Genomic DNA, 26599 nt, shown 5'->3' with positions numbered 1-26599 from the left:
TCCATATTGGCCAGGATAGTCTCAAACTCCTGATCTCATGATCCACCCACCTTGGCCTCCCAAAGTGCTGGGATTACAGGCAGGAGCCACAGCACCCAGCTGGATATATGTCTTTATATGAGACAGGTAGATGGAGAATTGATGCACACACACACACACACACACACACACACACACACACACACACACGACAAGGTAAACTGACAAAAGAGGCAGAGATTGGAGTGATAGCATTAGAACCCAAGGAATGCCAGGGGCCATGAGAAGCTGAAATAAGCAAGGAAGGATTCTCCCCTAGAGCCTCTGGAGGAAACTCACACCTACGGACACCTTGATTTTTGCCCAGTGATACAGATGATGGACCTCTGTCCTTCATAACTGTGAGAAAGCACATTTCTGTTGGTTTAAGCCCCTCAGTTTATGGCGACTTGTTACAGCCGCCCCAGGAAACTAATGCATATGAAGAGGAAGGAAGGGCTGGTCAGGCATCCTAAACCATGGCTCCTAGAGAATCTAGGGGTACACATGGAGAAAATGAAGGCTAGAGAGATGGAGGGCATGATTCCATTAGCATGTTCTGCAGCAGGCACTGTTCGATGCCTATGAAATGCAAACGCTTACCCTTGAAACACAAGAACAGAAATACGAGGTACCAAATGCTGCTATAGAGATGTTAAGTGGAAACAGCATGAGTAGAAGATTTAGGTCTTCTTTAGGAAGCCTTGTTGTATGAAGGTAGGAGTAGTGGGGAGATCATGAACTTAGCACCTAAACAGAAATAGAAAGCACCAGTTGCCTCGAATGAGTGGGTAAAGCAAACAAGGAAACTCAGCCAGACGCTTTGACATGCAAACATATACACACGCCTACACCCTACACTTTGAGGCATTATGATTAAAAAAAAAAAAAAAATCTTGTTCTACTTCATAGCCTCTGGCTGTGTCTACATGAGGCCAAAAAAATTGGGCAATTCAGTAGAACCATTAGTCAACACTAAAAGTTCAGAGAGGCAGCACGTCATAGAGGTGTGACATGGTGATTTATAATAAATATATATTTGGTCTTCATCCCAGTTCCTAGGACAGAACTCCTGAAACCCTCACAATTTCTTAAGTGACAAAAGCCCTAAAGGTGAAAGGAGCATCTTTTATTGCTCATACAGGGCCCTTTCAAACACACTTGAGTTTATGTTGATGAGGTAACTTTTGGAAAGCTCCAAAGGATAGGGGGTTGGCTGCCAGGGGAACTAACATATAATTAGAAGATTGGAATTTTCAGGGGAAATTTTCTGGGGAGGGGAGAGGGGCTGGAGATTGATTCTAATCACCAATGGCCAATGATTTAATCAACGATGCTTACATAACAAAGTCACCATAGAAACCCAAAAAGACAGGGTTCAGAGAGCTTCCAGACTGAAGCTGGGAGGTGCTGGGAGGATGTCACGCCCAGAGAGGGCATGGAAGCTCCATGTCCCTCCCATACCATGCTCTAAGCATCTCTTCCATCTGGCTGTTCCTAAGTTGTATCCTTTTATAATAAATCAGTAATCGGGTAAGTAAACTATTTTCCTGAGTGAGCTATTTTAGCCAATTATCTAACCCAAGGAGGGGTTTGTGAAAACCTCAGATTTGTAGCCATTGGTCATAAGTACAGGTGACAGCCTTGACATGCTACTGGGTGTCTGATGTGGCGACACCCTTACGGGACCAAGCCCTTAACCTGAGGGGTCTGCACTAACTCCAGGTAGATAGTGTCAGAATTGAATTAAATGGTAGGACACCCAGTTGGTGTCTGCAGAGAATCGCTTGGTGTGGGAAAAACGTTCACACATTTGGGATCCAGAAGTTCTGTTTGTGGGTAGTAGAAGAAAAGACAGTTGTTTTCTTTCTTTCTTTCTTTCTTTCTTTCTTTCTTTCTTTCTTTCTTTCTTTCTTTCTTTCTTTCTTTCTTTCTTTCTTTCTTTCTTTCTTTCTTTCTTTCTTTCTTTCTTTCTTTCTTTCTTTCTTTCTTTTTTCCTATACAAGAGGAAAGAATGTGGATTATTTACTCCAATACCTCCTCTCAGCTTATTGTACCAGATTATTACAGAGGAGGGGACAAGCCAGAGTCTGCAGGAGTGGCAATGCATGCCCGTATCACACAACTGAATAGCAGACCAGAATTTCAATCTGGGTCTGTATGACTTTCAAATGCATGCTTGTTCCAGCAGTATGCAGACTGAATGAATCCAGATGCTCCTTGGATCTTCAGAAGCAGTCTGGCTTAGTCAGGGAACTAAGACATCTGAAAGGAGTAGGGCAAAGATCTGTCAAGAAACCACCCCACCATACTAGAGACAGCCTGATTTCTCCCCACAGCCTGATTTCTTCAGGACATCCATGGATAAGCATCAGGGGAGCCATACATGCTCTAAATGTGTTTGCAGAATTGGCATATGTTCATTTTCTGGGTGACAAAGAACTTACTTCTTACCAGAGTCTCAAGGTGTGTTCATCTTCCTACTCTAAACATAGGAAACCATGCCAGTTTTTATGAATAAGCATCAATTTTTCTAATGCCACCTGCCTATAGCCCACAAATAAAAACAGTGCTTTGGGAGGAATCTATAATATTTGCATATACATATGCTTTTTTTTTTTTTTTTCAGTTTAGGCAACTTCTGTCCAGGCAGTTCTGGTCCCAACTAGGTATGAAATAAAGATATAAAGGTGTCCCCCTACCATGGAAATCAGGGTACCCATAGCAGAATGAACATGAATGGATAGCTTGATGGTGAAAATAACAAGGTGTCCAGTATATAAAGTTTTGTCAATTTGTAGACAGTTGAGTGTAGTTCTCAGAAATTACCAAGTCATTCCGAATTACATAAAGATTTTATTAAAATTTTTTATAGCCTTGTGCCCCCCATGCCCTACTCCTTCCTCTGAAACTTTCTAAAGCTCTGGGATCCTTTCTCAGTGAAGTGGCAAGGGTTAATTTAACAGGGCAGCCTCATCCACATTGGAGAAGTATAAAAAGGTAGGGGCGAGAAAGCTTGAATCAAGGTAAGGCATAGATTTCCCCCTTACACACTTGTTCTGCCAAAACCCATTCATGTTCGTCTGAGTTCTTCAGAGAAACAGAACCAACAGGATAATATGTGTGTGTGTGTGTGTGTGTGTGTGTGTGTATGCCACACATACAAACACACGTATATATGGACAGAAAGAGATTTTTAATTTATATAGATTTAGGGGGTATAAATGCATATAAGTACAGTTTTGTTATGTTGGTATATTGCAGTGGTGAAGTCTGAGCATTTAGTGTAACCTTCACCTGAGTAGTGTACATTGTACTCAAGATGTAATTTCTCATCCCTCACCTGCTTCCCTCCTTTTGAAATCTTCAATGTCTATTATTACACTCCATGTGTCCATAGGCACACATTGTTTAGCTCCTATTTATTTGTGAGAACAGGTGGTATTTGACTTTCTGTTTCTGAGTTATTTCATTTAGGATAATGGACTCCAGTTGTATCCATTTTGCTGTGAAAGACACGATTTTATTCTTTTTTATAGCTGAGCAGTATTCCATGGCATATGTGCCACATTTTCTTTATCCAGTCATCCATTAATGGTCCTTAGGTTGATTCCATGACTTTGCTGTTGTGAAGAGTGCTGTGGTAAACATATGAGTGCAGGTGTGTTTTGATATAATGATTTCTTTTCCTTTGAGTAGATACCCAGCAATAGAATTGCCGGATTAAATGGTAGTTCTATTTTTAACTCTTTGAGAAATCTCTATATCGTTTTCCATAGAGATTGTACTAGTTTACATCTCCACCAACAGTGTATAAGCATTCTCTTTGAGAGAGAGATTTATTATAAGAAATTGGCTTACATGGTTATAGCAGCTGAGAAGTTCCAAGACCTGCATTCAGCAAGATGAGGACCCAGGAGAGCTGATGACGTAGTTCCAGTCTGAGTCTGAAAGGCTGAGAAGCAGGAGAGCCGATGGTCTAATTTCCAGTCCAAATCCAAGTCCAAAGGCAGGAGAAGACTGATATCCAGTTCAAGCACTTAGACAGGCAAAGTTTCTCCTTACTTGACCTTTTTGTTCTATTCAGGCCTTCAACGGATTGGATGAGGCCATCTCATATTAGGGAGGGCAATTTGCTTTACTCCTGGTTCTGATGTTAATCTCATCCAGAAACCTACATCCTTGCAGATATACCCAGAATAATATCTGGGTACCCCATGGTTCAGTCAGATTGACACATAAAACTGACCATTGCACCACCTGTTTACCCTACTATCTAAGCCCAGAGGAAGAGGGTCCCACTTCTTCCAAAGGGAATTTCTCTACCTGTCCTCAGCCTCATTGTTCAACCCCAAAGCATTCTTGAGAATTGCCTAAACATAGAGAAACTAGCAAAGAGGAAAAGTGTAATCTTCCAGGTAACCTATAACTCTAGTGCAGAAAAGGCTATGGATATTGTAAAGGGAAAGCAAGTTTATAGATTGCAAACAGATCAGCAAATATATGTTTTGGTAGAAAAAGTTAAGACCCAGTGTTAGATCAGTAGGATGGTTATAGTTCACAATAATTTATTTTACATTCCAAAATAGCTAGAAGAGAATAACATGAATGTGTCTAGCATTAACAAAAGACAAATATTTAAGGTGATGACTATCCAAAGTACACCGATTAGATCTTTACACCTGACATGAATTTATGAAGTTGTCACATGCATCCTGAAGTTACACACATCTATTTTGCATCAATTTAAAAATATTTTTAAAAATCTAATTAAATAGTACCATAAGGATCCTTTGCATATAAGAGGAAATTTAACACAAAATGGCTTATGCCCAAAATAAATTGATGGGCTCATGACTATGAAAAATCCAAGAGAGAAACCAGGCATTAGACATCGCTGGATTCAGAGGCTCAGATAATGTCATCAAGAACTGGTCTCTCCCTTTCTCTTTGTTCTACTTTCATCTCTATTGGCTGTTTTTCCAGAGAGGCTCTTTTTGGGGTGGCAGGATGGCAGCCAGCAATTCCAGGCTTATATTCTCACAAATGCAAGTCCAAGAGTTCATGTCAAAGTCCTCAACATGACTCTACAGATCATGAATTGGACCCAGCATCAGTCGTCGAACAGATCACTGTGGTCAAGAGGATGCTTTTCTCCCACTGATCAAGCCCATGTAACATGCCACCTAGGGTACCTGGTTAGAGTCAGCCCCATCCAAACCCCATGGACAGAGTACCAGAGGGAAGTCAGGGTGCCTTTACCAAAATAAACATAAATGGATAAGTTGGTGGTGAAAATAACAGGATGCTCACTACATTTTTTTTTTTTTTTTTTTTTTTTTTTTTTAAATCTGAAGATATTTGAGTGTAGTTCTAAGACAGTGGTTCTCACTGGGGGAGATTTTGTTGGTAGGGGACATTTGGCTATGCATGAAAACATCTTTGTGTTTCACAACTGGGTGATGCTACTGGCATCTGTGGGGTGGAGGCCAGGAATGCTGCTAAAATCCTATGATGCACAGAACAGCCTCCCACAACAAAGAATTACATGGCCCAAAATGTCAATAGTGCTGAAGATGAGAAACCCTGGCCTATGACCAAAAATGCTGCCAAGGATGCTGTGGTCCATGTCATTAGATAACAAAAGAGTTCTGTACAGATACGCTGTGAATATTCATGTCCTTGCAGTTTGCAAATACCTGTTGACCCGTCACAATGAGAAAGAGGCTTCAGATCTTTCTCTGCTTCCCTTAACTTGTGAGTTAAACTTCTAGCCCCATCCATCTATATATCAGGAATTGTAATCATTGAAGTGACCATTTCAGATCCAAAGCAATTAGGTGGGAAAATCCTAGAGGGCCTTTTATAAATCAAGATTATGGGCAAGAGTTAATACAACAGATGGTGGGCACTCGCCTGTGATCTCCTCCGTGAAGATCAGCCAAATGGCTTCATGTATTCCACCAGGCAGGGCTTGGTGGAAGCTGCCTGCCCATCTGCACTTATTTGACTTTTGTTCCTATTGGCTGGTAAAAATAGCACCAGGATCAGAGCCTAGGTAGCACATTCCTTGGGGCTTCCAATGGTATCCCTTTAGAAATGATGTGAGTCATGGGAAGGTAGGTGAAGAACTTTGCAAGTCTTCTTTACGTTGTCAATTAGGATGCTTTTGGCTGCCAGTGACTGAAGGCCCTGCTCAAGTTGTTTTACACAGAAGGGCAATGTATTATCACAAATAACAGCAAGTCCAGAGGTCCTGATTTTGTTTTGCTACAGATCTCCTAGGTTTGTTCTTCCCTGAAATAGTTACAGGGATCCCATCCAAGTACCACACACCCAGAGCAAGAGGAGGGGCCTCGTATCTTACAAATAAGGCCTTTCCCAGAAGCTGTGTAGCACAGTCCCCTCATGTCTCATTGGCCAGGATTGAGTCACATGCCTGTCCTAAACCAATTCCTTACAAATGAAATGGGATTACAATGGTTGGGTTAGGAACCTAATCATTTGGAACGAAATGGGTGCTACATATTCACATACTGAGCACTGTCTCCACTTAGTAGAAGGGAGATGCTGGCCCCTGGCAAACCAAAGTTGCAATTCATAAGACTAGGAGTAAACAGGCATTTCTCTTGATGGTGATGTTTGAAACAGTTCCTCAAGGATGGGCATAATTAGAATAGTGAAGAATATCAGAGTTGAAAGAAATTTTATTTTTTGTCTCTGATGTATGTCTTCATCTGTCAGCAAGTCTTTGGAAAAACAGCCCAAGGTTCTCGGTCTCAATAATGCAACGAACTAAGTTCCAAGATACCAAGGATGACATTTAACCAACCACTACATTACAATGTGACAAAGACCTCAAATGTCCAAATCATAGATGGAAGGACCTCTAATGCCACTGGCACACTCTGAGTGAGACAAGTCTACATTTTAGGAACAGTCACTTGTAATATTCCATTCTGGGTACAAACTACCTTCTTCATGAGCAATGAGAATTCATTAATGAAACAATGGTGGCAAAATCTTTGGAAGCTAAAAGTTTTAACATATTTGGTACATGAAAAAATGTGCGGGCCAGGCGTGGTGGCTCACGCCTGTAATCCCAGCACTTTGGGAGGCCAAGAGGGGCGCATCACAAGGTCAGGAGATTGAGACTATCCTGACCAACATGGTGAAACCCCATCTCTACTAAAAATATAAAAATTAGTCGGGCATGGCAGTGCATACCTGTAATCCCAGCTACTCTGGAGGCTGAGGCAGGAGAATCCTGTGAACCCGGAAGGTGGAGGTAGCAGTGAGCCCAGATCGCACTACTGCACTCCAGCCTGGTGATAGAGCTAGACTCCAACTTGGAAAAAAAAAAAAAAGTGCAAACATAGATGAAAAACAATAACCCTAAAGAATAAGCAAGCACATTTAGGAGCAATTAGCCATCTTTCACTAATTTGTTATTACTGATCACTTCATCTCTTCTCCCTACTTTTGAATATTTTACCTTGGAGACGGACCATTACAGACTTTCTCTACAGCTACTCTTATCTGCTTGACATTATGTCTGCTCCAGGTAATTTTCTCCTTTGAACTTTTTTATTGACAAACTCCGTGTTTGCCTTGTCTCGGAGAAGAAGCTTCCTATGGGAGTCATGAGTGCTGTTCTGTCTCAGCCTCTGTGTCTTTATGAACAGTAGGTTGCACATCATGGCCTCTTGTTGGGGTGGAGGGACATTTTAAGTGGAAATGATGGGTGTCATCTGTAAGCTGGAGCATTTCACTGCCAGTGTGAGACTTTTTGCACCTTTCTCTTCACTGCAGAAACCACCAACATTTAAGATGATGGCTACTCTATCAGTCTGGGTCCCAGAAGCTGGGAAGATACAGCAGAACCCTCACCTCAGCTGTGGTGGGCACCATCTCTACTAAAAATACAAAAATTAGCTGGGCGTAGTACTGGGGAGGCTGAGGCAGGAGAATCGATTGAATCCAGGAGGCGGAGGTTGCAGTGAGCCAAGATCATGCCACTGCACTCCAGTCTGGGCGACAGAGCTAGACTCCATCTCCAAATAAATAAATAAATAAATAAATAAATAAATAAATAAATAAAATAAAATAAAATAAAATAAAATAAAATAAAAAGAGGGCAAGATTGGAAGGAAAGAGGACTTTTCGAGCAACACAGGCAAAAGATGATGAGAGTTGTGCAGATAATGAGAAGTGAGAAGTAGCTGGATACTGGATACACCCTGAAGAGACCGTCAGCAGGATTTCCTGAAAAATTGGGACATGAGAGAAAGAGAGGAGGGTATAAAGAATTGAGCTGAACAAATGAAAGAATGGAGTTGCTGTCAGCAAAGATGTGGAAGGTTGTGAATATCTCGGGGGAAGATCAGGAGTCCATCTGGGGCATGCTGAGTTTGCAATGTCTTTTAGGCATTTCAGCAGAAATGAAGGGGCAATTGGATTGACAAGTCTGGAGAAAACCTAAGCTGGCGAGGCACATTTGGGAGTTGCTAAGCATCTAGGTGGTATTTACAGTCTTGAGACTGGATTGCATCACCAGTCTGGGGGAAGTGGCTCATGCCTGCAATCCCAGCACTTTGGGGGGCCGAGGTAGGCGAATCACCTGAGGTCAGGAGTTCAAGACCAGCCTGGCTAACATGGTGAAACCCCATCTCTACTAAAAATACAAAAACTAGCCGGGTTTGGTGGTGGGCACCTGTAATCTCAGCTACTTGGGAGGCTGAGGCAGGAGAATTGCTTGAACCCAGGAGGGTTCAGTGAGTCCCACTTACTGTTGGTTGCAGTGAGCCAACATCACACCATTGCACTCCAGCCTGGGCAACAAGAGTGAGACTCTGTTTCAAAAACAAAAAAAAAGAAAGAAGAAGATTGAGGACTGAGCCCTGGAGTGCTCCAACATTAAGAGATTGAGAGAGAAGAACCAGGAAAACAGGCAGACAAGGAGCAAACCGTGAAGTAGGAAGAAAAGCAAGGCACATGGTATACCAGAAACCAAGAGAAGAAAGTGAATCGAGGAGGAGAGAGTACTCAGCTGGGTGAAGTGCTGCTGAGAGGTCAAGTAAGATGAGGGTGAAGACTCACCCTGTGGATTTAGCAGTGTGGTGGCCAGACGTGATGTTGACAAGAGCGATTACAGTTGACTGGTGGGTGCAGGAGCCTGTTTGGTGGGTTGAAGGGATCATGGGAGAAGGGTGTTGGGGACTAAATGTTTATGTCCCCCCCAAATTCATCCATGAAAGCCCGAATCCTCAGTATGGCTGTATTTGGAGTGAGGAAGTAATTAGGGTTAAATGAGGTCATGAGGGTGGGGCCTTGACCTAAGAAGATTAGCGTCCTTATAAAGAGACAGCAGAGGCCAGGTGTGGTGGCTTCCGCCTGTATTCCCAGCACTCTGGGAGGCCGAGGCAGATGGATCGCTTGAGCCTGGTGTTTGAGACCAGCCTGAGGGACATGGTGAAGCCCTGTCTCTACTAAAAATACAAATAAATCAGCTGGGTAGGCATGGTGCAGGTGCCTGTAGTCCCAGCTACTTGGAAGCTGTGGCGGGAGGATCATCTGAGTCTGGGGAGTTTGAGGCTGTAGTGAGCTGTGATTGTGCCACTGCACTCCTGCCTGGGCAATAGAGTGAGCCCCTATATCAAAAAACAAAAGAAAGAGGGCTTGCTCTGGCTCACTCCAGGAGCATGCTCGGAGGAAAGGCCAGGGAGGACAGCGTGCCTTAATTGTCTGTAAGCCAGGAGGTGGGCTCTTGGCAGAAAGTGAATAGGTCCAAAGCTTGATCTTGGACTTCCAAGAGTGGTTGTGGGTACTGGATATACTCCGAAGATATAGTTAGTGAGATTTGCTGAAAATCCAGAAGGATCTTTTCTGAAAAGCCTCTGGAACTGTGAGAAAACACATTTCTGTGGCTTAGGTCATCCAATCAATGGTATTTTGTTATGGCAGCAAACATATGAGCAGGCTGACACAGAGGGTAACTGAACACAGCAAGTGTAGACAATCCTTGCAAATTCTGCTGCAGACATGAGCAAAGAAATGAGGTGGTGGCCAGCGGGGGAAGAGGAATCAAGAGGGTGTCTGTTTGTCTTGTTTTCTCTTAAAATGGGCAAAATAGCATTTTTTAAGTTTGTGAGAAAGATCCAATAGAAAATAAGAAACTGGCTTTGTAGGAGAGGGAAGAGGAGGGTTCTGGAGCAATGTCTGAGTGGATGAGGAGATGAAATTTTTTTTTTTTTTTTTGAGACGGAGTCTCACTCTGTCGCCCAGGCTGGAGTGCAGTGGCCGGATCTCAGCTCACTGCAAGCTCCGTCTCCCGGGTTTACGCCATTCTCCTGCCTCAGCCTCCCGAGTAGCTGGGACTACAGGCGCCCGCCACGTCGCCCGGCTAGATTTTTTTTGTATTTTTTAGTAGAGACGGGGTTTCACCGGGTTAGCCAGGATGGTCTCGATCTCCTGACCTCGCGATCCGCCCGTCTCGGCCTCCCAAAGTGCTGGGATTACAGGCTTGAGCCACCGTACCCGGCCGAGGAGATGAAATTAAACGCACAAGGAGAGGCACCGGCTTCAGACAGGAGCAGGGACAGATCACTGTGGGAACAGAGAGCCAGGGATGGGGAGGAGGGGCAGGGTCTGAGCAGAGAAGAGTGTGTGGGATGTAAGATGTGAGAGGGCTGAGGTCCTGGGGCATCAAGGGCTGGGCCCTGAGTGGCCATGAGGCTGGTCCATGTTTCCCTGATGCCAGCAGCTGGTCAAGCGCAGGTGTGAGTAGGCAAAGTCGGCTCTCCCCGGCGGTTGGGGACTTTGCCAAGTGAGCATGACCCAATGAAGCAGCAAGACGTCAGGAGCAGGCTGAGGGGTGGGTACGGAGCTGGGGGCAGCTGGAGTGGGAGCCAGGTAAGGAGAGAGCACATGGCCTTTTCTTTGAAACAAAGAAGCCCAGCTCACCCCTGGTACCCACCCACTGTGAAGAGTCTGCTTGGATTGCAACTGAGTCTTTCCCACCCGCCCGGTTCCAGGTATCACCTGACTCTTGGTTCTCAGTGAACTGAGCCATCCTGTTGAAACCGTAGGGACCGCTCTGCCCAACAGCACACGAGCCCTTCACCAGAGGCTGCCTGCAGAGGGCAAGGTCATGCTGAAGCACAGCCTGCGCTGGTGGACACGTCAGGCACGGTGACAGGAGCTGGTGGATGGGGCTGTCGAGGTCTTTCCAGAGACACTAAGAACCACTAAGGTGGTTCCAACTTCGAACCATGGATATATCCACAGCACAGGCTGCAGAGAAAGCAGAGTAAAGGCAGGAGAGAGAAAGGAGGAGGCCATGGGAGAATAGGAAAAAGTCAGACCAGTGCGAGGGGCAGCAGAGACCGAGTAGGTCCTGGGCCAGCCTGGGATCTTCCACAAACCATGTTGACTACTCTGGTTTCCAGCTGTGCCCAACAGCCAATGCATTTTGTCTTTTGACATTGGGGACTGTGAGGCTGTCACTAATTAAGTTCGTCTCGAAGTGGCCTTCATGTTGGAGCAGGTTCAGAGACCAGATGGCGCCATCGGCACAACCCAGGGCCTGGAAGGAGCCCCTTTCCTGCCCTGTCTCTTTCCTCTGCCCCTCTGAAAGCTCAGCCAGGACACCCACTCACCTCTCCCGAGGCCCGGCTAATTACGAATTAGAACTGGCTAATTCTTTTTCTCCAGCTGTCCCGACCTTGGTTTGTTATAGTTGTCTGCTGGAATGCCAGTTGCACAAATACATATGTTAGGGCCTTTGATCTCTGAGCACAATGACATAGATTTATCAAATGTTTGCCTCTTTCTGCCTCTTTGACAAAGGCTGATTTATTGGATGCAGCCCTCGCCTCCCTTCCATTCTTGAAATATGAAGTGTTTGTGAATAGCCAAGGTAATATTTAATATCCTGCCAACGAGCCTTTTGCACTTGCTAACAAATGAACTACATCCCTGCCAAATGGTCCACATCTGTTTGGGCTCCTCTTTTTGACTAAACACATTAGCATGAAAATGCCTCATGGAGAATGCCAAGTGTCCCTTTCTAGATGAGGGAGCAGGGACAATTCTGGGGAAGAGGACCACTTCCCAGGCAGCAGCAGCCTTGCTTGAGGCAGATGCTCTCCTCTTGCCTGAAGTATCTGGGCATGAGCTGTTCCCCCAGCAGGGCTGGGGCCAAGGAGAATTTAGTGGCCTCACTTTCCACTCCCCACATACATTCAGAGAATGGGGCTACTGTGAATTGCTAGCTCATTTCTGGCTCTTCAACCCCGAAGGGTTTTCCTTAAGGGTTTCCTAAGAAAGTGAAAGTGGCTTCCAAGCAACATTTTATTTCGAGAAGAAAGCTGCTGAAGTTTAAAGGTGCTGATTCAGGTGCTTTTGACGGGATCTGGCCTTAGCCCTGACTGTGGCTCTATCTTCCCTGAACGTGGCGCTGGCTTGGGAAATCCCAGGCGGTAGGGTGGATTTGGTTTAAAGAGCAGGTAGTAAAATGTCCTGGGTTGTCTTCGTGTTAATGGCCTTGTAATAGGCTGACCTTAATCTGGGACTACATATAAATGTGGTCTTTCCTTACAATAAACTGAGACCACAGGTGTAAAATGTTCGGGACAGCCTTGCCTCTTGGCTGTGGGTGGGAGAGTCTGAGGGTCTGCAGAGGAGCTGGGCCCAGCCTTGACTGGCATCCCTCTCCAAGGCCCTGGGGCCCACTCCCTTAGAGCTCCTAACCCCAAAGTCTCTGATGACCAAACTGGAAGGAATTTCCCCTTCCTCTGCCCTCTTCCTACCACATTTCCCAAACCTTTAGTCATGGGAAGGGAAGACTGTGTTCTACACGCAGCCTCTGATTGACTTGAGCCAGGCTCAGTGAATCAAAAATGGGCACCAACCCTGAATCAGATCAATTAGGACCTGCATCTCAATTCCAAGACTTCCTCTTTCTTACTGGGTTTGAGTAACAAGCTTTTCCCAGCCTGACAGTTCCTCACCCCAGAGGCAACCCCAGTTACTAGGTTTTTTGCATTTTTTTCTAGAGATATATTATAGGCACGAGGGCAGGGATTTTTGACTCTTCTGTTCACTGCTGCATTCCCAGTACCTGAAATAGTACCTGGCCCAAGGTAGCTAAATATAGAGAAATAAAGGAATGAATAATTGTTTAAGGGGTCTCAGTGTCTTAAAGGGAGAGAGCTTCCCAAGAGCTGTGGCCAGGAGCAAGTCTTGCCGGAAGCCAGTGTGCTTCTCAACTTCCAACTATATGAACCAACACACTCCTATTTTTGATCAATTCCATTTTAGTTGGAATTCCTGTCACTTGCAATTATGTGTCCAGATGGATACAGGAAGGTTGGTTAATGGTCAGCTCACCAGGACGCAGCCCTATGGGAATGGCTGTCTACAAATAGACAACGGGCTTAGTAGGGAAGAGTTTTTTCTGCTTGTCTGGTTCTGGGGAGATCATTTCTATTTTTGAGGTGACTAAATGGCTGTGTGAGGGGTCTGGACATCAGCCATTGTTTGGGTCGGTTTTAAGGCAAGCAATCCCATTCTTCCTTTTTGTCAAATGAATTCAGACCCTCTGACTGAATAGGTTGGTGGGTTATTCAGGTTGGGGAGACTTGGATGGAGAGAAAAATTGGAGGAGTTCCTGCTTTGAGCATCTTCCAGGCAGAGGCAGTTGACTGAGGGGAACGGTGGGGCCATTCTGTTAGAGCAAAGGCAACGCACCTTGTGTTCAATGAGTTGGTCGTTCAGCACACCACACCACAGCAGGAGACTGCAGCTGGGACTGGCCAGGGAAGCTATTTCCCAAGTGCCAGGCAGTGGGGAGATTCCAGGCAGAGGCTTGGGTGGCCTGGAGTCTGCAGTGTCGGGGGAGGCAGGATTATGTGAGCGTGAGGGGGTAGGGGCCAGGCTGAGGCAGCCTGGGTCTTCCACTAGAGCTGAGACCAGCAATTGAGATACTGGTGACCACAGGCAAAGGGAGAAAAGGGGACATGAGAAATGCAAGGGGTACTCCCCTTGAGAGAAGGCACCACCTTGTCCTCAAGCTGGGACCCCGGGAATATCCCAGGATCTTCTCTCACCCCAATCAACCCTGCAGAGTTTCCTCTGCTCTCCCTCTCCCTCATCTGCCCAGATTCAGACCCATTATTGCTCCCCTGGTCTTCCCAGTTCTTCCCATCCACCTTCTGCTCTGTGGCCTGGATTTTCTTTCTAAAGCACAAACACGATCATGCTACTTTCTAGCTTTACTCTTCAATAGTTCCCTATTGCCCTTAGGGTAAAGTCTAGACGACTTAGTTGGGCAAACATAAAGTTGGCCAGATCTGGTCCCTCCACTTCTCTCTTTAACCTCATCCTCCAGCTCCTCTTGGCCCCTACACTCCAGCCATGCAGAACTGTGAACGCTCCCCAAACACTCGATGCCCCTTCACCCTGGGCCTTTGCTCACCCTGCTCTCTGCTTGAAGTGCCTTCTCTCCTCCCCACTCCCCCTACTAGTGTTTGGCCTAATGACCAATCACTTATGCTGAACTATTTCCTTTGAGACACAGAAACACAACTGCGGTGATGCCTAGACGCTAGAATATCCCATAGAAAAAAAGCCACGGGCTGGGCTGAGTGCTCGGTTTGGCTCAAGTCCCCTTAGAGTCAGGGCCTATGGCCAGACCAGCCCTGTTACAGAGATGGAGCCCGGAAGGAAGGACCCTGAGAGCCAGATCAAGGGACACAAGAGTCAGGATCATGGAGAAGCGGATGTTGAGAAGCCCCCAGCCAGGCTGCAACAAGGCAGCCGTAAGTCAGGTGGCGGGTCCTGAGAGTGGCACAGGCGAGGTTGGAGGATTCTAGGTTAGGAACGGGGGTTGGGGGTGGGAGGGAGGGGAAGGCTCCTTTTACTCTCACCTCATGGCTGCATTGCCTCTCTGGGAAACCTCCGGAGTGTGCTCCTGGGGGCTGGGAATATTCGGGTGCATCTCACTCCCCGACACGAGGCCTCACTCACAACCTCGTGCTCAGTGGGCACAGGATAGCTGGCTGGTGGGCGGAAGGTGGCTGTCCTCTCCGTGGGTCTCTGTTTTGGTTCCTGGCTTCTTGCTTTCTGTGTTTGTTGAAGCTGGGGAGGGCTGAGGACCTTGTTTGGTGTGTCTGGCGCATCTTCAGATTGTCTCGGTCACCTTGCCTCTCTTTGGACGTTTGGGATGGGGCGGAGTGGGGTTACTCAACCAAGAACTTTGCTTTGCCTCGCCCACTGTGCCCTGTGCGGTCCTCGCCCCGCCCTCTCCTGAATCTCCAGCTCTGGCCCCGTTTTGTTGAGTGGGGTGCCCTCAGCCAACAGCAGCTTCATAGCGCCCCAGCCTGCAGCGCCCCCTGGCTGCCGGCTGGTCAGGAAAGACAGGCTTTTCTCACGACCCTGGAACCGCACCCTCTTTCCCTGAATGGGGTCCACCTGCCCTCTTGACCTTCTCTGCATCTGGGAGTCCTCATTGTCTTGGCTTCTACTTCACAGGCAGGTTCCCAATTTATAAACCTGGAGGGGTTCCCTCATTTACGGTGACCTGGATGCATGACGCTGGTGTTCAGGAGGTGACGCCTGAGCGCCTATCTGGTGGAAGTGAGTTAAAGCAAAGCCTTTAGTGGCAGATGATGAGGGATGAAGATGGAGACAGACACTAGATTCTCTGCGAATGGATTTAAAAAGTAAAAATATTGGTCAAGAATCCAACTTAATTTACTGGGCTGAAAACTCTTTGTTACTAAGTAGTTGTGGGGAAAAGAAAGAGAGATCAGACTGTTACTGTGTCTATATAGAAAGAAGTAGACATAAGAGACTCCATTTTGTTCTGTATTTGAGATGCTGTTAATCTGTGACCCTACCCCCAACCTTGTCCTTGCAAGAGACATGTGCTGTGGTGACTCAAGGTTTAACAGATTTTGGGCTGTGCAGGGTGTGCTTTGTTAAACAAGTGCCTGAAGGCAGTATGCTTGTGAAAAGTCATCACCATTCTCTTAATCTCAAGTACCCAGGGACACGTACACTGCCAAAGGTTGCAGGGACCTCTGCCTAGGAAAGCTAGGTATTGTCCAAGGTTTCTCCCCATGTGATGGTCTGAAATATGGCCTCGTGGGAAGGGAAAGACCTGATCGACCCCCAGCCTGACATCCGTGAAGGGTCTGTGCTCAGGAGGACTAGTGTAAGAGGAAAGAAGGCCTCTCGGCACTTGAGATAGAGAAAAGCATCTGTCTCCTGCCCGTCCCTGGGCAATGGAACATCTCGGTGTAAAACCCGATTGTATGTTCTGTTTACTGAGAAAGGAGAAAACCGCCTTAGGGCTGAAGGTGGGACGGGCCAGCGGCAATGCTGCTCTTTATGCACTAAAAAGGTTTATGGAGATGTTTGCACATGCATATCAAGGCACAGCACTTTCCCTTAAACTTATTCATGTCACAGAGATATTTATTCATGTCTTACTGCTGACCTTCTCCCTACTATGATCCTATTATCCTGCCACTTCCCTTTTTCTTTGATGGTAAAGATAATGATCAATAAATACTGAGGGTCCTCTGTATGCTGAGCACCGGTCCCCTGGGCCCACTTTTTCTTTCTCTATACCTAGTCTCTGTCTCATTTCTTTTCTCAAGTCTCTCATTCCACCTAACGAGAAACACCCACAGGTGTGGAGGGGCAGGCCACCCCTTCAGTAGTTAAGTCAAGGTACCCCTGAAGATACAGAAAATGATGAAAATTGATGAGTGAGTCAAACTAGGAAGAAATAGTCACTTGCCTTGGTTCAACTTTGGCAGTTTTCTTAACAAAGCAGGCAGAAGGGTGCACCTATTCCAGATTCAGTCACAAGGGGCAGGCATGTACCAATCTCCTCCACCTTCAAGTGCTCCCACCACCTCCACCTCCCACCATGCCATAAAAGGTACTCGTTCATTCCTTTCATCACTGATGAAGCACCCATCACATGATCACTTATGGATTGTCTTCTGTTCTAGGTGCCTGTGGACACAGCAGTGAGAAACAGACATTTCTGCCCTACTGAGTTTACAGTTCAGGGGTGGTGGTCGGTAGTCAGTAACAAGTAAGTGAAATGTGTATGTCACATATTAATAGGTGCTATGGGAAATGAATATGTCAGGAATGGCCGTGGCAGGGTGGGGTGGAAGTTTGAAGTTAGAAAAGGCAATTCCAGAAACAAGTAGAAGCTGTGGGGTGGTGGCCTGGAGGCAGTGGAGTGCATTCTGGTTGATGCAGCCTGGGGACAGAGTCCTGAAGTCAAGAGTGGGAAGAGTGATTGCACCAGCCAGATAAGGACTATGTGGAAGCCATCTTTTCTCATGGAACCACATGTCTTCAATACCTTTCCAAATCCATTCTTTCTTTATCCCAGGCTAACAGGCCATTTCCCTCTGACCACAGGGACCTCATACAACCCAGATGGGGTTATTCTTTTATATGTTCAGGAAAAGGCATTTATTGAGCACCTACTCTGTGCTAAGCATTGTTCTAGAAGCTGGAGATAAAGTGATGCAAAGATACAGTCCTTGTCTTCACGGAACTTATATTCCAGGGAAGACAGTCATTAAATAATGAGATATGTAAATAGACACAGAACATGAAGTAGTGTTAACTGAGGTCAGGAGTTCGAGACCAGCCTGACCAACACGGTGAAACCCCATCTCTACTAAAATACAAAATTACCCGGGCAAGATGGTGCCTGTAATCCCAGCTACTCGGAAGGCTGAGGCAGGAGAATCGCTTCAACCCAGGAGGCGAAGGTTGAAGTAAGCCAAGATCGCACCATTGCACTCCAGCCTGGGCAATAGAATGAGACTCCATCTCAAAAAAAAAAAAAAAAAAAAAAAAAGCAAAGCACAGCAAGGAGGTAATAAGCACTGGGGGTGGGGACAGGAGTGCTATTTGGTCAGGTGGCCAAAAAAGGCCTCTCTAAGGAGGTGTCATCTCAATGAAATGAGAGGACCCCACGCAGAGGGAACAGGAGTTATCAATATGAATACACCACAGCGGGTGTGCTTGAGTATTGAGGAAAAGCATGGAGATCTGTAGGCAGGACAGTAGGTGTGGCAAGAAGGTATTTCCAAGATCAGAGAGAGGAGCAGAACCAGATGGCATGGGACCAGATGGCATGGGACCAAGTAGGGAAGCAATTACAGGGTGCAGAATGGGAATAGCAGGATCTGCCTGTAGCTTAGAGGGATCATGCTGGCTGCCCTGTGAAAAACAGACAAGGCTGGGGCAAAGAGGAAAATAAATTGTAGGCATGTCTTGCAGGCATGTGTCTCAGATAGACGGGTGGTTCAACCAACCTGGTGGTGGCATAGGAGGTGAGCAGTGGTCAGACGGGATTTTCAGAGGGCTCAAGTTGGTGGCGTCATGCAAGCTGAAGTGTGAGGCATGAGGCATGATCAGAATGCAAGCACAGAGTTATTCCACGCTGGTGGATACCTTGCCTCTCAGATGCTCTGTGACGTGCATGGCGGAGTCCAGCCACTGAGTGATGGACTCTGAATTAGTAAGTGAACAAGAGCCTCTTTGATCCAGAGCGTATCTTCACATCTTGCAGTTAGGAAATAGTGGCCAAAAGATGCTAAAAAGTGTAATCTGTCCAGCAGGTCAATTATGTTTGGGTTTCCAACAAACAAGAAGCAGGTATATTGCTCTCATTTCTCCAGGCAGGCAGATAGGTACAGCAGTTCTCCCTTATCCGTGGTTTCTCTTTCCAGTTTCAGTTACCCATGGTCAACCAAGGTCCAAAAATAGTAAATAGAAAATTACAGAAATAAACATTTCCTAAGTTTTAGATTGTGTGTTGTACTTAGTAGTGTGATGCAATCTAGCATCACCTGCTCGGGACCTGAATTCTCTCTTTGTCCAGCAGATCCATGCTGGATACCGTCCCACCCATGAGTCACTTAGCAGCCAACTCAGTTATCAAATCCGACTGTGGTGGCATTGCAGAGCTTGTGCTCAGTAACCTTTATTTTGCTTAATCATGGCTTCACAGTGCAAGAGTAGTGATGTTGGCAATCCACAGATGTCAGAGAAGCCAGAAAGTGCTGCTCTTAAGTGAAAAGGTGAAAGTTCTCAACTTAATAAGGCACAGAAAGATAAATATTGCATGTTCGCACTTATATGTGGAATCCAGAATAATCAGACTTGAAGAAGACAATAGAATGGTGGTTAGAGAGGCCAGGAGTTGAACGGAATGGGGACAAGATGGTGAAAGGGTACAAAGTCAGTTTAGGACGATTATGTCTCCTCCCTTTGACATACATCACACGCTGTATGAATGCAGTAAATAATGTATTATAATTTCAAAATTACTGAGTATATTAAAAATGTTCTTACCACAAAAATAATTGTCTGAGGTAATCAATACATTCATCAGCTTGATTTCATTATTCCAATTGTCTTCATAAATCATAACATCACTTTTTTACCTCATAAATATACACAACTACAATTTGTAAATTTACAGAACAAAACCAACCTCCCCACACGCCCTCTGCCAGCTCTTGAAGGCGTGATCAAGTGTTGTCAGCTCTACCAGGAACTGTGTGAACTCGGCATAGGATGATTACTTCCAATGACGCCACACGCACTCCTGTTCTTGTATACCGTTTTATTGTGGAAGAAAAAGAGAATCCATGAATTGTACAAGCGTGAAGGCTGTAACACGTTGTAGAGGCTTTTTCCGGACATTCCTATGCATTGTTCTCCACAGTAAACAACCTGGGGGCAGCCAAGAGGGAAGATTTCAGATAAGTGGAATCAGTGATGTATGTTATCTACCTACAATCCCTTGAGACATTTTTGAGAGAACTCTGTTTAAATGCTGTCCAACTCTCCCACTCCGACCAATGAATCCCTACAGACCAGCAGTGCCCTGGGAGACTGAGTAATGAAAACATCCTGTCAAGCTTCAAGACCTTTGGGCAGATGGGACTCTGCAGACCCGTGGGAGTACAAAGGACCAAAGAGCTACAGGTAACTGTGTTTGGTACCTGAGGCCACACCTGACCACAGGATAACTTGCAAAATTTCCAGAACCCGTCTTCTGGCTCTTAAAGCCATTGCACATGTGGAGGCTAACTTCTGAATTCAGGAGATATCAGGATGGACATGTATTTTTCACCCAAGGGACAGGAATGTGAGCTCTGTGGCCTGGTTAGCCCAGCACACCCTTATTCCTAACTTCCCTTCTCAATACAGCCTTGAAAAAACTGTGCTGTGTAGCAGAGCAGCGGCGACCCACAGGAGTGGCTACAGAGGTACAGTAATGGGGTGGGGACCAGAGGTATCCGGTTGGTATTAAGTCCAGGGCTACCCTTTTAGAAGGAAATACTTCCAATAGTGTATGTTAATGTGAACTATAAAGATGCCTGTGACTCCTTGGAGTTCTGAAATGCTCATACACAATGGGGGTGAAGGGAAGACAGGGGCTGGCAGTCCAGCTTGAGACTCCCTAGGCAAGCGTGTGGAATCCCCAGTCCCAGTGCACAGCAGCCGGGTCCTAGCTATTGGCATTGTTAGAAGGACTATGGCTGAGAATGTGTGGGGTGGGGAAAATCAAAAATGCAGGCCCTGGCTCAGTCACCAGGAAGGGGGTGCCACGAGGCCCTTGAGGAACCTGAGCTCACACAACTACAGAAAGCAGATCATGAGGTTCACGCTGTCTGCCCACAAAGTGCCACTCCGCTGGGCAGGTGGAGTGTGTGTGTGTGGTGTGGGGGTAAGGAGGAAGCTGTGTATGTGTATACCCATGTGAGGAAGAAGAAACAGAATGGAGGGTGGGGATGGAGGAGAGATTATATATAAAGACCCTCAAAGGGAAAAATACTCCTTTTTTTGTGTTCACTGACTGAGCTGATGCATTTCTTATTTGGGGAACATTTTGAGTATTATTCTTAAAAAAAACCGTCAAATGATCACTGAGCACCAAATTCGTTTATAATCTTATTCTAAACCCAGCATTTTCTCTTCTTGTGATCCAGAATTACCACAACATGCTCGCCTGGCAGCAGAGGGAAAGGAGTGGTGGGCTTCCCCATGCGTTCAGCTGGGAGGGGGCGCCGCGTCCCCGTCCCCACGCCGCCGCTTGCAGGTGAGCATGAGCAGCAGCAGCAGCGGCAGGTGCCACAGGCTGCAGAAGAACAGTTTCCGCGAGCTCCTGCGGTCTGCGTCCACGTAGAAGCGGAAGCCGAGGTAGGAGATGTATGCGTTGATGGGAAGGGCCACGAAGGGGAAGGTCCACGTGGTGATGTCCAGGACAGGGGCTGCTGCGGACAGCACGATCAGGGCCAGGCAGTGGCGCAGCGCCACGCGCCGGCACAGGCCCGGATGGGTGACAGACATCATGCAGTAGCCGCCCCGGGAGTAGTCTTCACGGAGGCCCCAGCTGAGGGCGTTGAAATGAGGAAACTGCCAGGAGTAGAGGATTCCTCCCAGGAGAAATGCACCTGTGTTGGGGTCAGGGCAGGAGAGGGAGACAAAGGCAGTCATCACCAGAGATTTCCAAAGAATGGTTTCCTCTCCTGGGACAGCCTGCCTGGCACCTCAGAAGCTCTGCCACCCTGTGCTCTCATCGTGCTGCCTGCCTACATCACAGGGTGGCTGGGAGACGGGTGCCTACATCAGGCTGGTGGGGCAGCCGATGAGCTAAGATGCCTCCTTTCTCACCTGGGGGTGCCTGTGTGCCTGGGGGCAGGCGGCTGTGGGGTCTGGCTCAGACCCTGCTTCACAGGGGGGGGCTGCCTGCGCTGCAGAACCCTTAGCATCGGTGGCTCCTGCCCACCTGGTGCCCCTCATGCCTCCCACATTGTGGGGAGGAAAGAAGCCCCTACACATGGGCAAACACTTGTAGGGAATTCAGTATCTACTTCGGTACTACCTCTGGGTGCAACCTCTGTGCTAGAGCGCTGAGCTCCATTTCCGCCCGCTGGGACCCGGGTATGTGGCTTCAGGCAGGTGGAAGCAGTGCTGTAACCTGGAGGATGCTGCGAGTCAGCTCTGCCTGTTCCATGAACCCTGGCTCCCTTCCCAGGGCTGTTAGCGCTCCCGGCTCAGCACTGACAGAGCTGGATGTACCTGCAGGCAGGTTTGTCACACCCTGGCTCTGATCTGTTTACCTGTTTCACCAGGGCTTCCAGGGCATATGCCTGCCACATTCCTCTCACCATCCCCCAGAGCCTGGCACAATGGCACAAGCAGGAGTTGTGAAAACCACATGTGCTCAATAAAATGAGTCATAAAGGCAAAACGGTCCCAGAGTACAATGATAACTTGTCCATGGCTTTGTAAGTTTTCAACAAGGACATACTACCCTGAGCACCATTTTGCCCCTTTCTCTGGAACAGTCTCCCCAGCACCCACCTGGGTGGAATGAAGGCTGCTGTTCGCTGAGCTCCTATTACATGACAGACCCTACTCTCATAGTTTGCCCCATTTAATCCTGACCATTGGATTTTGAGATAGATTCATAATCTTCATTGAAAAAAAAAATCAGACAATGTCAAGTTCTCCAAAAAGAGGTGGAAAGGCAATTCAAAACAAGGCTGCTTGATTTTTAGGCCAGGGTCCTTCTATGACATGCACAAAGCCACTTAAGGACAGGCAGCAAGGTGGGGGCTGGAAGGCAAGGGTTGGCTATTCCTGTGCAGGTGATTGAGTACTCACGCCAAAAATGCTCCCTGGGCGCCTACTATGAGGTAAGCACCATGCTAGGTGCTGGGGATACCATGGCGAGCAACAATCCACACGTGCTCCTGCCTGCACTGAGCAGACCCTTTGGTCAAGGAGGTGGACATCAAGAGCCACACTAGTCACTCTAAAGTCACCACTCCAAATGCAGTGAGGAAAAGAGCATGGTGCAGTGAAGACACACAACAGGAGCTGACTGAGTCTGGGGGACCAGAGGAGGCTTCTCTGAGGAAGGAATGTCTGAGCTGAGCTGCAGAGAGTGGTGACCTTGTCAAGTCAGGGCTAGTGGAGGGGACAGTATTCATAGAGGCCTTGGGGTTGGAAGGTTTGAGGTGTGGGTGGTGTAAAAAAAAAAGATTAACACGTGTTAGGAGTCACAGAACTATATATGTTAAAAAAGTCAAGTTTACTGCATGATGAAGAAAAGGAAGGTGGTGTGGCTTGGCTGGAGTGCTGAGAATGACAGGGAAAGCTCTCCAGGACAAGGTTGGCTGGAGTGCAGTGGCATGGTCTCAGCTCACTGCAGCCTCAATCTCTTGGGCTCAGGTCATCCTCCTATCTCAGCCTCCTGAATAGCTGGCACGATAGGTGCACGCCACCAAACTCAGAAAACTTTTTAAAACAATTTTTTGTAGAGATGGGGTCTCACCATGTTGCCCAGGCTGGCCTTGAACTCCTGGCTCCAAGCAATCCTCCTGCCTCAGCCTCTCAAAGTACAGAGATTACAGGCATGAGTCACTGTACTCGGCCTTGACTTTGCTATTCTAAAAGCAACAGAAAGCCACGGAAGGATCTTAATGTATATGAACGCTGAGCATGTGTGCCTGCGTGTGTGAGTGTGTGCACCTATGTGTGTGGGGGGTAAGGGGAGGGGCACCAGTGCTAAGTGATCCTATTTGTGAAGGACACACTGGAGGGGCCTAAAGCAGGTATGGAAGGACCAATCAGGAGATGAGGAGTGAGGGGATGAAGGATGACAGTATTTGGGATCAGGATGGTGACAGTAGAGATGCCAAGAAGATGCATTTGGAAGGAGTTTGGGAGGCAAAGGGACAGGATGTGTGTGCAGGGTAAGTAAGGAGGGGAGGAGACAGGGAGGAGGCATCAACAGCAAGCCCTGGGCTTATGGGCCCATGGAGATGCCACTCATTGAGACAAGCAGGGAAGAAGAGGAGAGGAGGGCGCAAGTGCGACCTTGGGTGTGTTCAGTCTGAGATGCCTTTGGGATATCTAAGGGGAAAGTCACAAAGAGGGTCTGGCAGCCAGAGTGTGGGTATGGTCTGTGATAAGCAACTGTGAGCGTCTTTTCCTGAGTAATCCAGGCAGACATTTATATGTCTGCATTTCCTACCTGAGGTGAACTTCTTAGGGTAGGTTCACTTACCTATGAATCTCCAGGCATTAGAACATAGAAAGTAAGTAATAATATTGTAGTAAAGTGCGCCCAAACTCATCATGGGAGCCAATGTGGAAAAATGTGGATTTACTCTAAGTTATCCCCAAGATCACTGTTTCCCAACACTGGCTTGGGAACCAGTCAGGCAAACTGTAGGATTCTGTCTACCTTCTCCTTCCCCTCCTTTGAAACCGCCTTCTCCATGGGGTCCCTGGCAGAGAACTGAGAGTTCACCAACCCACTGTGTCATCTACCCTGGAAAGCACCATCCTGCCCGGGGGAGAAGAGGTTGAGGATTTGTAACCACAGTCCTATTTCAGGTAATGAGGATCTTTTAAGCCTCTGGTCTGTGGGAATGTTCAGAAAAAGGGAGCTGGGGGCTATTGCTAGGCAGAACTCACCAGGAGACAGAGCACTTTACATAATGTAGAATACTTCAGAAAATAAGTCTGAGGCTATAAGCCACTGAGGGGCCCCTGTTTGTGCAAATGCCAATGAGCATGAGAAGGAACCAGCTCCTCCTTTAATCTCTGATCTGTATTCCTCAACAGCGGAGAATGCAGAGTGACACTAGGGGCAGGCTTTGCAAGTCATCTAAAAGAAAGGAGGAGGATTTTTAATGCGCATTGTTCTGGAGAGAAACTTAATCATTTCTGAGTTACGTTTATCAGGCAGGGCAGTTGTAGCTTACCAAGTGGAATCTGTGTGGGTACAGATGATTTAAGAGGGATGAGGGCTTCCTTTTATATCCATGAATAGTTTTCTGTGGCTTCCATAAGTCAGTCAACCCCTTTTCAGTCTTCCAGTATGGGAGGAAATATAACAAAGACCTGATTTTAGGGTCCCTATTTCAGTAGGGTTACTGTCAAATCCCCCAAATTCATTTTTAACCTTAAATTATATATATATATATATATACACACACACATATGTATATATAGTTGAGTGTGTTTGCATGAACTAAGATATATATATATATATATATAATTTAATTTTAACGCTGATAATAGGAGCAGCTACTATTTATTGAATCCATTAACCTGGTAAACAGTTGACAGGTGCCTCACACATAGGCACAATTCCGGGTGCTAGAAAGGCAGTGGCAATCAAGACAAAGTCCTGCTTAAAGTCTAGAGGGAGATGGACATAAACATAAGTAACAGTGCTGATCGCTATTTTGAGACTAGACTCAAAAAAGGGTAATGCAATGGGGGTGACTCGAGACTGAGGGAACCCTTTCCATAGGTGATATTTAAGCCATGACTCAACTAATGGCAAGCAGAACTCTATCAGATGCTGGGAAAGGCCCCAGTAGGCCTCTGGGACAGCATGCAGGCTGGAATGAGGAAAGGAGAGTTACAAGAAGGGGCTGGGAAGGCATCTGGAAATCAAGACAAGGAGTGGGGTCTTCCCCCAGGGCAGGAGGAGAACAGGCTGGGGGTCGAGAGACAGAGGGGATGGCAGAGGGGGGTTATTCAGGTGGGGAACCCTAGGACAGACACTGGTGAGTGTGCTCATGGTAGAGACACGACCAGTTTTATTTTTGACTATTTTAACTTTGAGGTACATAATAGACATCTCAGTTGAAATGCCTGTGGCTGTCATGTGCCAGGCAGTTACACATATGCTTTCTAATCTTTACAACAACCCCACCTATAGGTATCACTATCATCATCTTATAGATGGGAAAGATTAATTTGCCTGATGATATTCAGCACTACTGGCACAAGATATTAGCACCTTCTGTTAGAATGTGATTGGTTATCTGGGGCAACATAGCAAGACCCCATCTCTAAAAAAAAAATTAGGCAAGGGGCCACATGCCTATAGTCTGACCTACTTGGGAGTCTGAAGAGGGAGGATTGCTTGAGCCTGGGAGTTCTAGGCTGCAGTGAACTATGACTGCACCACTGTACTCCAGCCTGGGTGACAGAGCAAGACACCAATTCTTAAAAAAAAAAGAAAGTTGTTGCCACACAGAGACTCAAATTAGTGACATTCCCACATCAATGGACTGTTGGATGCTGTGGGTAGAGGAAGGCTTGCTGAAAGAAAAAAATTACAGAAGCATTTTCTAGTACCTTAAAAAAAAAAGAGAGATCTGTTTTAACAACAAAACCATCAACCAGATGGCATTCACTTGGCAGTGAGTACTGCTAGGGAATTCAAAAGGACAGAGGAAAGGTTGGAATGCTCAGGTGCAACTGACAGAGTAAACAGGGTGATGCAAGTAGACTTCTTTATATTTTGATGGAAAATAAAGTGACTGGTAAGAGGAAGCGTTGTTAGAGTCTCGGGGCGCAGGGTCATGCTGAGACTTTGAACACGATGTACAGAGAAGCCCAGCCCCAGATCACAAGCTGTCTCAGATTCAAAGAGTTTGCAGTTATGACAGCCACAAGCACAGGGGGAAGTGTCTTTCAAGAAAAACAACAT

General features: G+C 46.7%; 1 protein-coding gene across 3 annotated transcripts in view; it reads right to left on the bottom strand.

Annotated features, from left to right (window-relative positions):
* Positions 1-19673: 19673 nt before the first annotated feature.
* The window catches only part of LOC104667954 (protoheme IX farnesyltransferase, mitochondrial), a 137953-nt gene continuing 131027 nt past the window's right edge, over positions 19674-26599 (bottom strand). The window contains exons 7-8 of one of the 3 annotated variants that reach the window (XR_004055052.1): positions 21069-21527; positions 19674-19800 (exon numbers count right to left, since the gene is read on the bottom strand). Coding sequence is in view for 2 of the 3 variants with exons in the window: in XM_030923516.1 (XP_030779376.1) it covers positions 21124-21527 (404 nt within the window). In the remaining variant the exon portion in view is untranslated. Of the gene's footprint in view, positions 21528-26599 lie in introns of all 3 variants that reach the window. The other 2 variants (XM_030923516.1, XM_010370565.2) reach the window with 2 other exon arrangements.

This window comes from Rhinopithecus roxellana, chromosome 19 (genome assembly GCF_007565055.1).
Source record: "Rhinopithecus roxellana isolate Shanxi Qingling chromosome 19, ASM756505v1, whole genome shotgun sequence".
Taxonomy (NCBI): domain Eukaryota; kingdom Metazoa; phylum Chordata; class Mammalia; order Primates; family Cercopithecidae; genus Rhinopithecus; species Rhinopithecus roxellana.
Note: the sequence above shows the minus strand (reverse complement) of the source record. Positions and strands in the feature narration are given on the sequence as shown.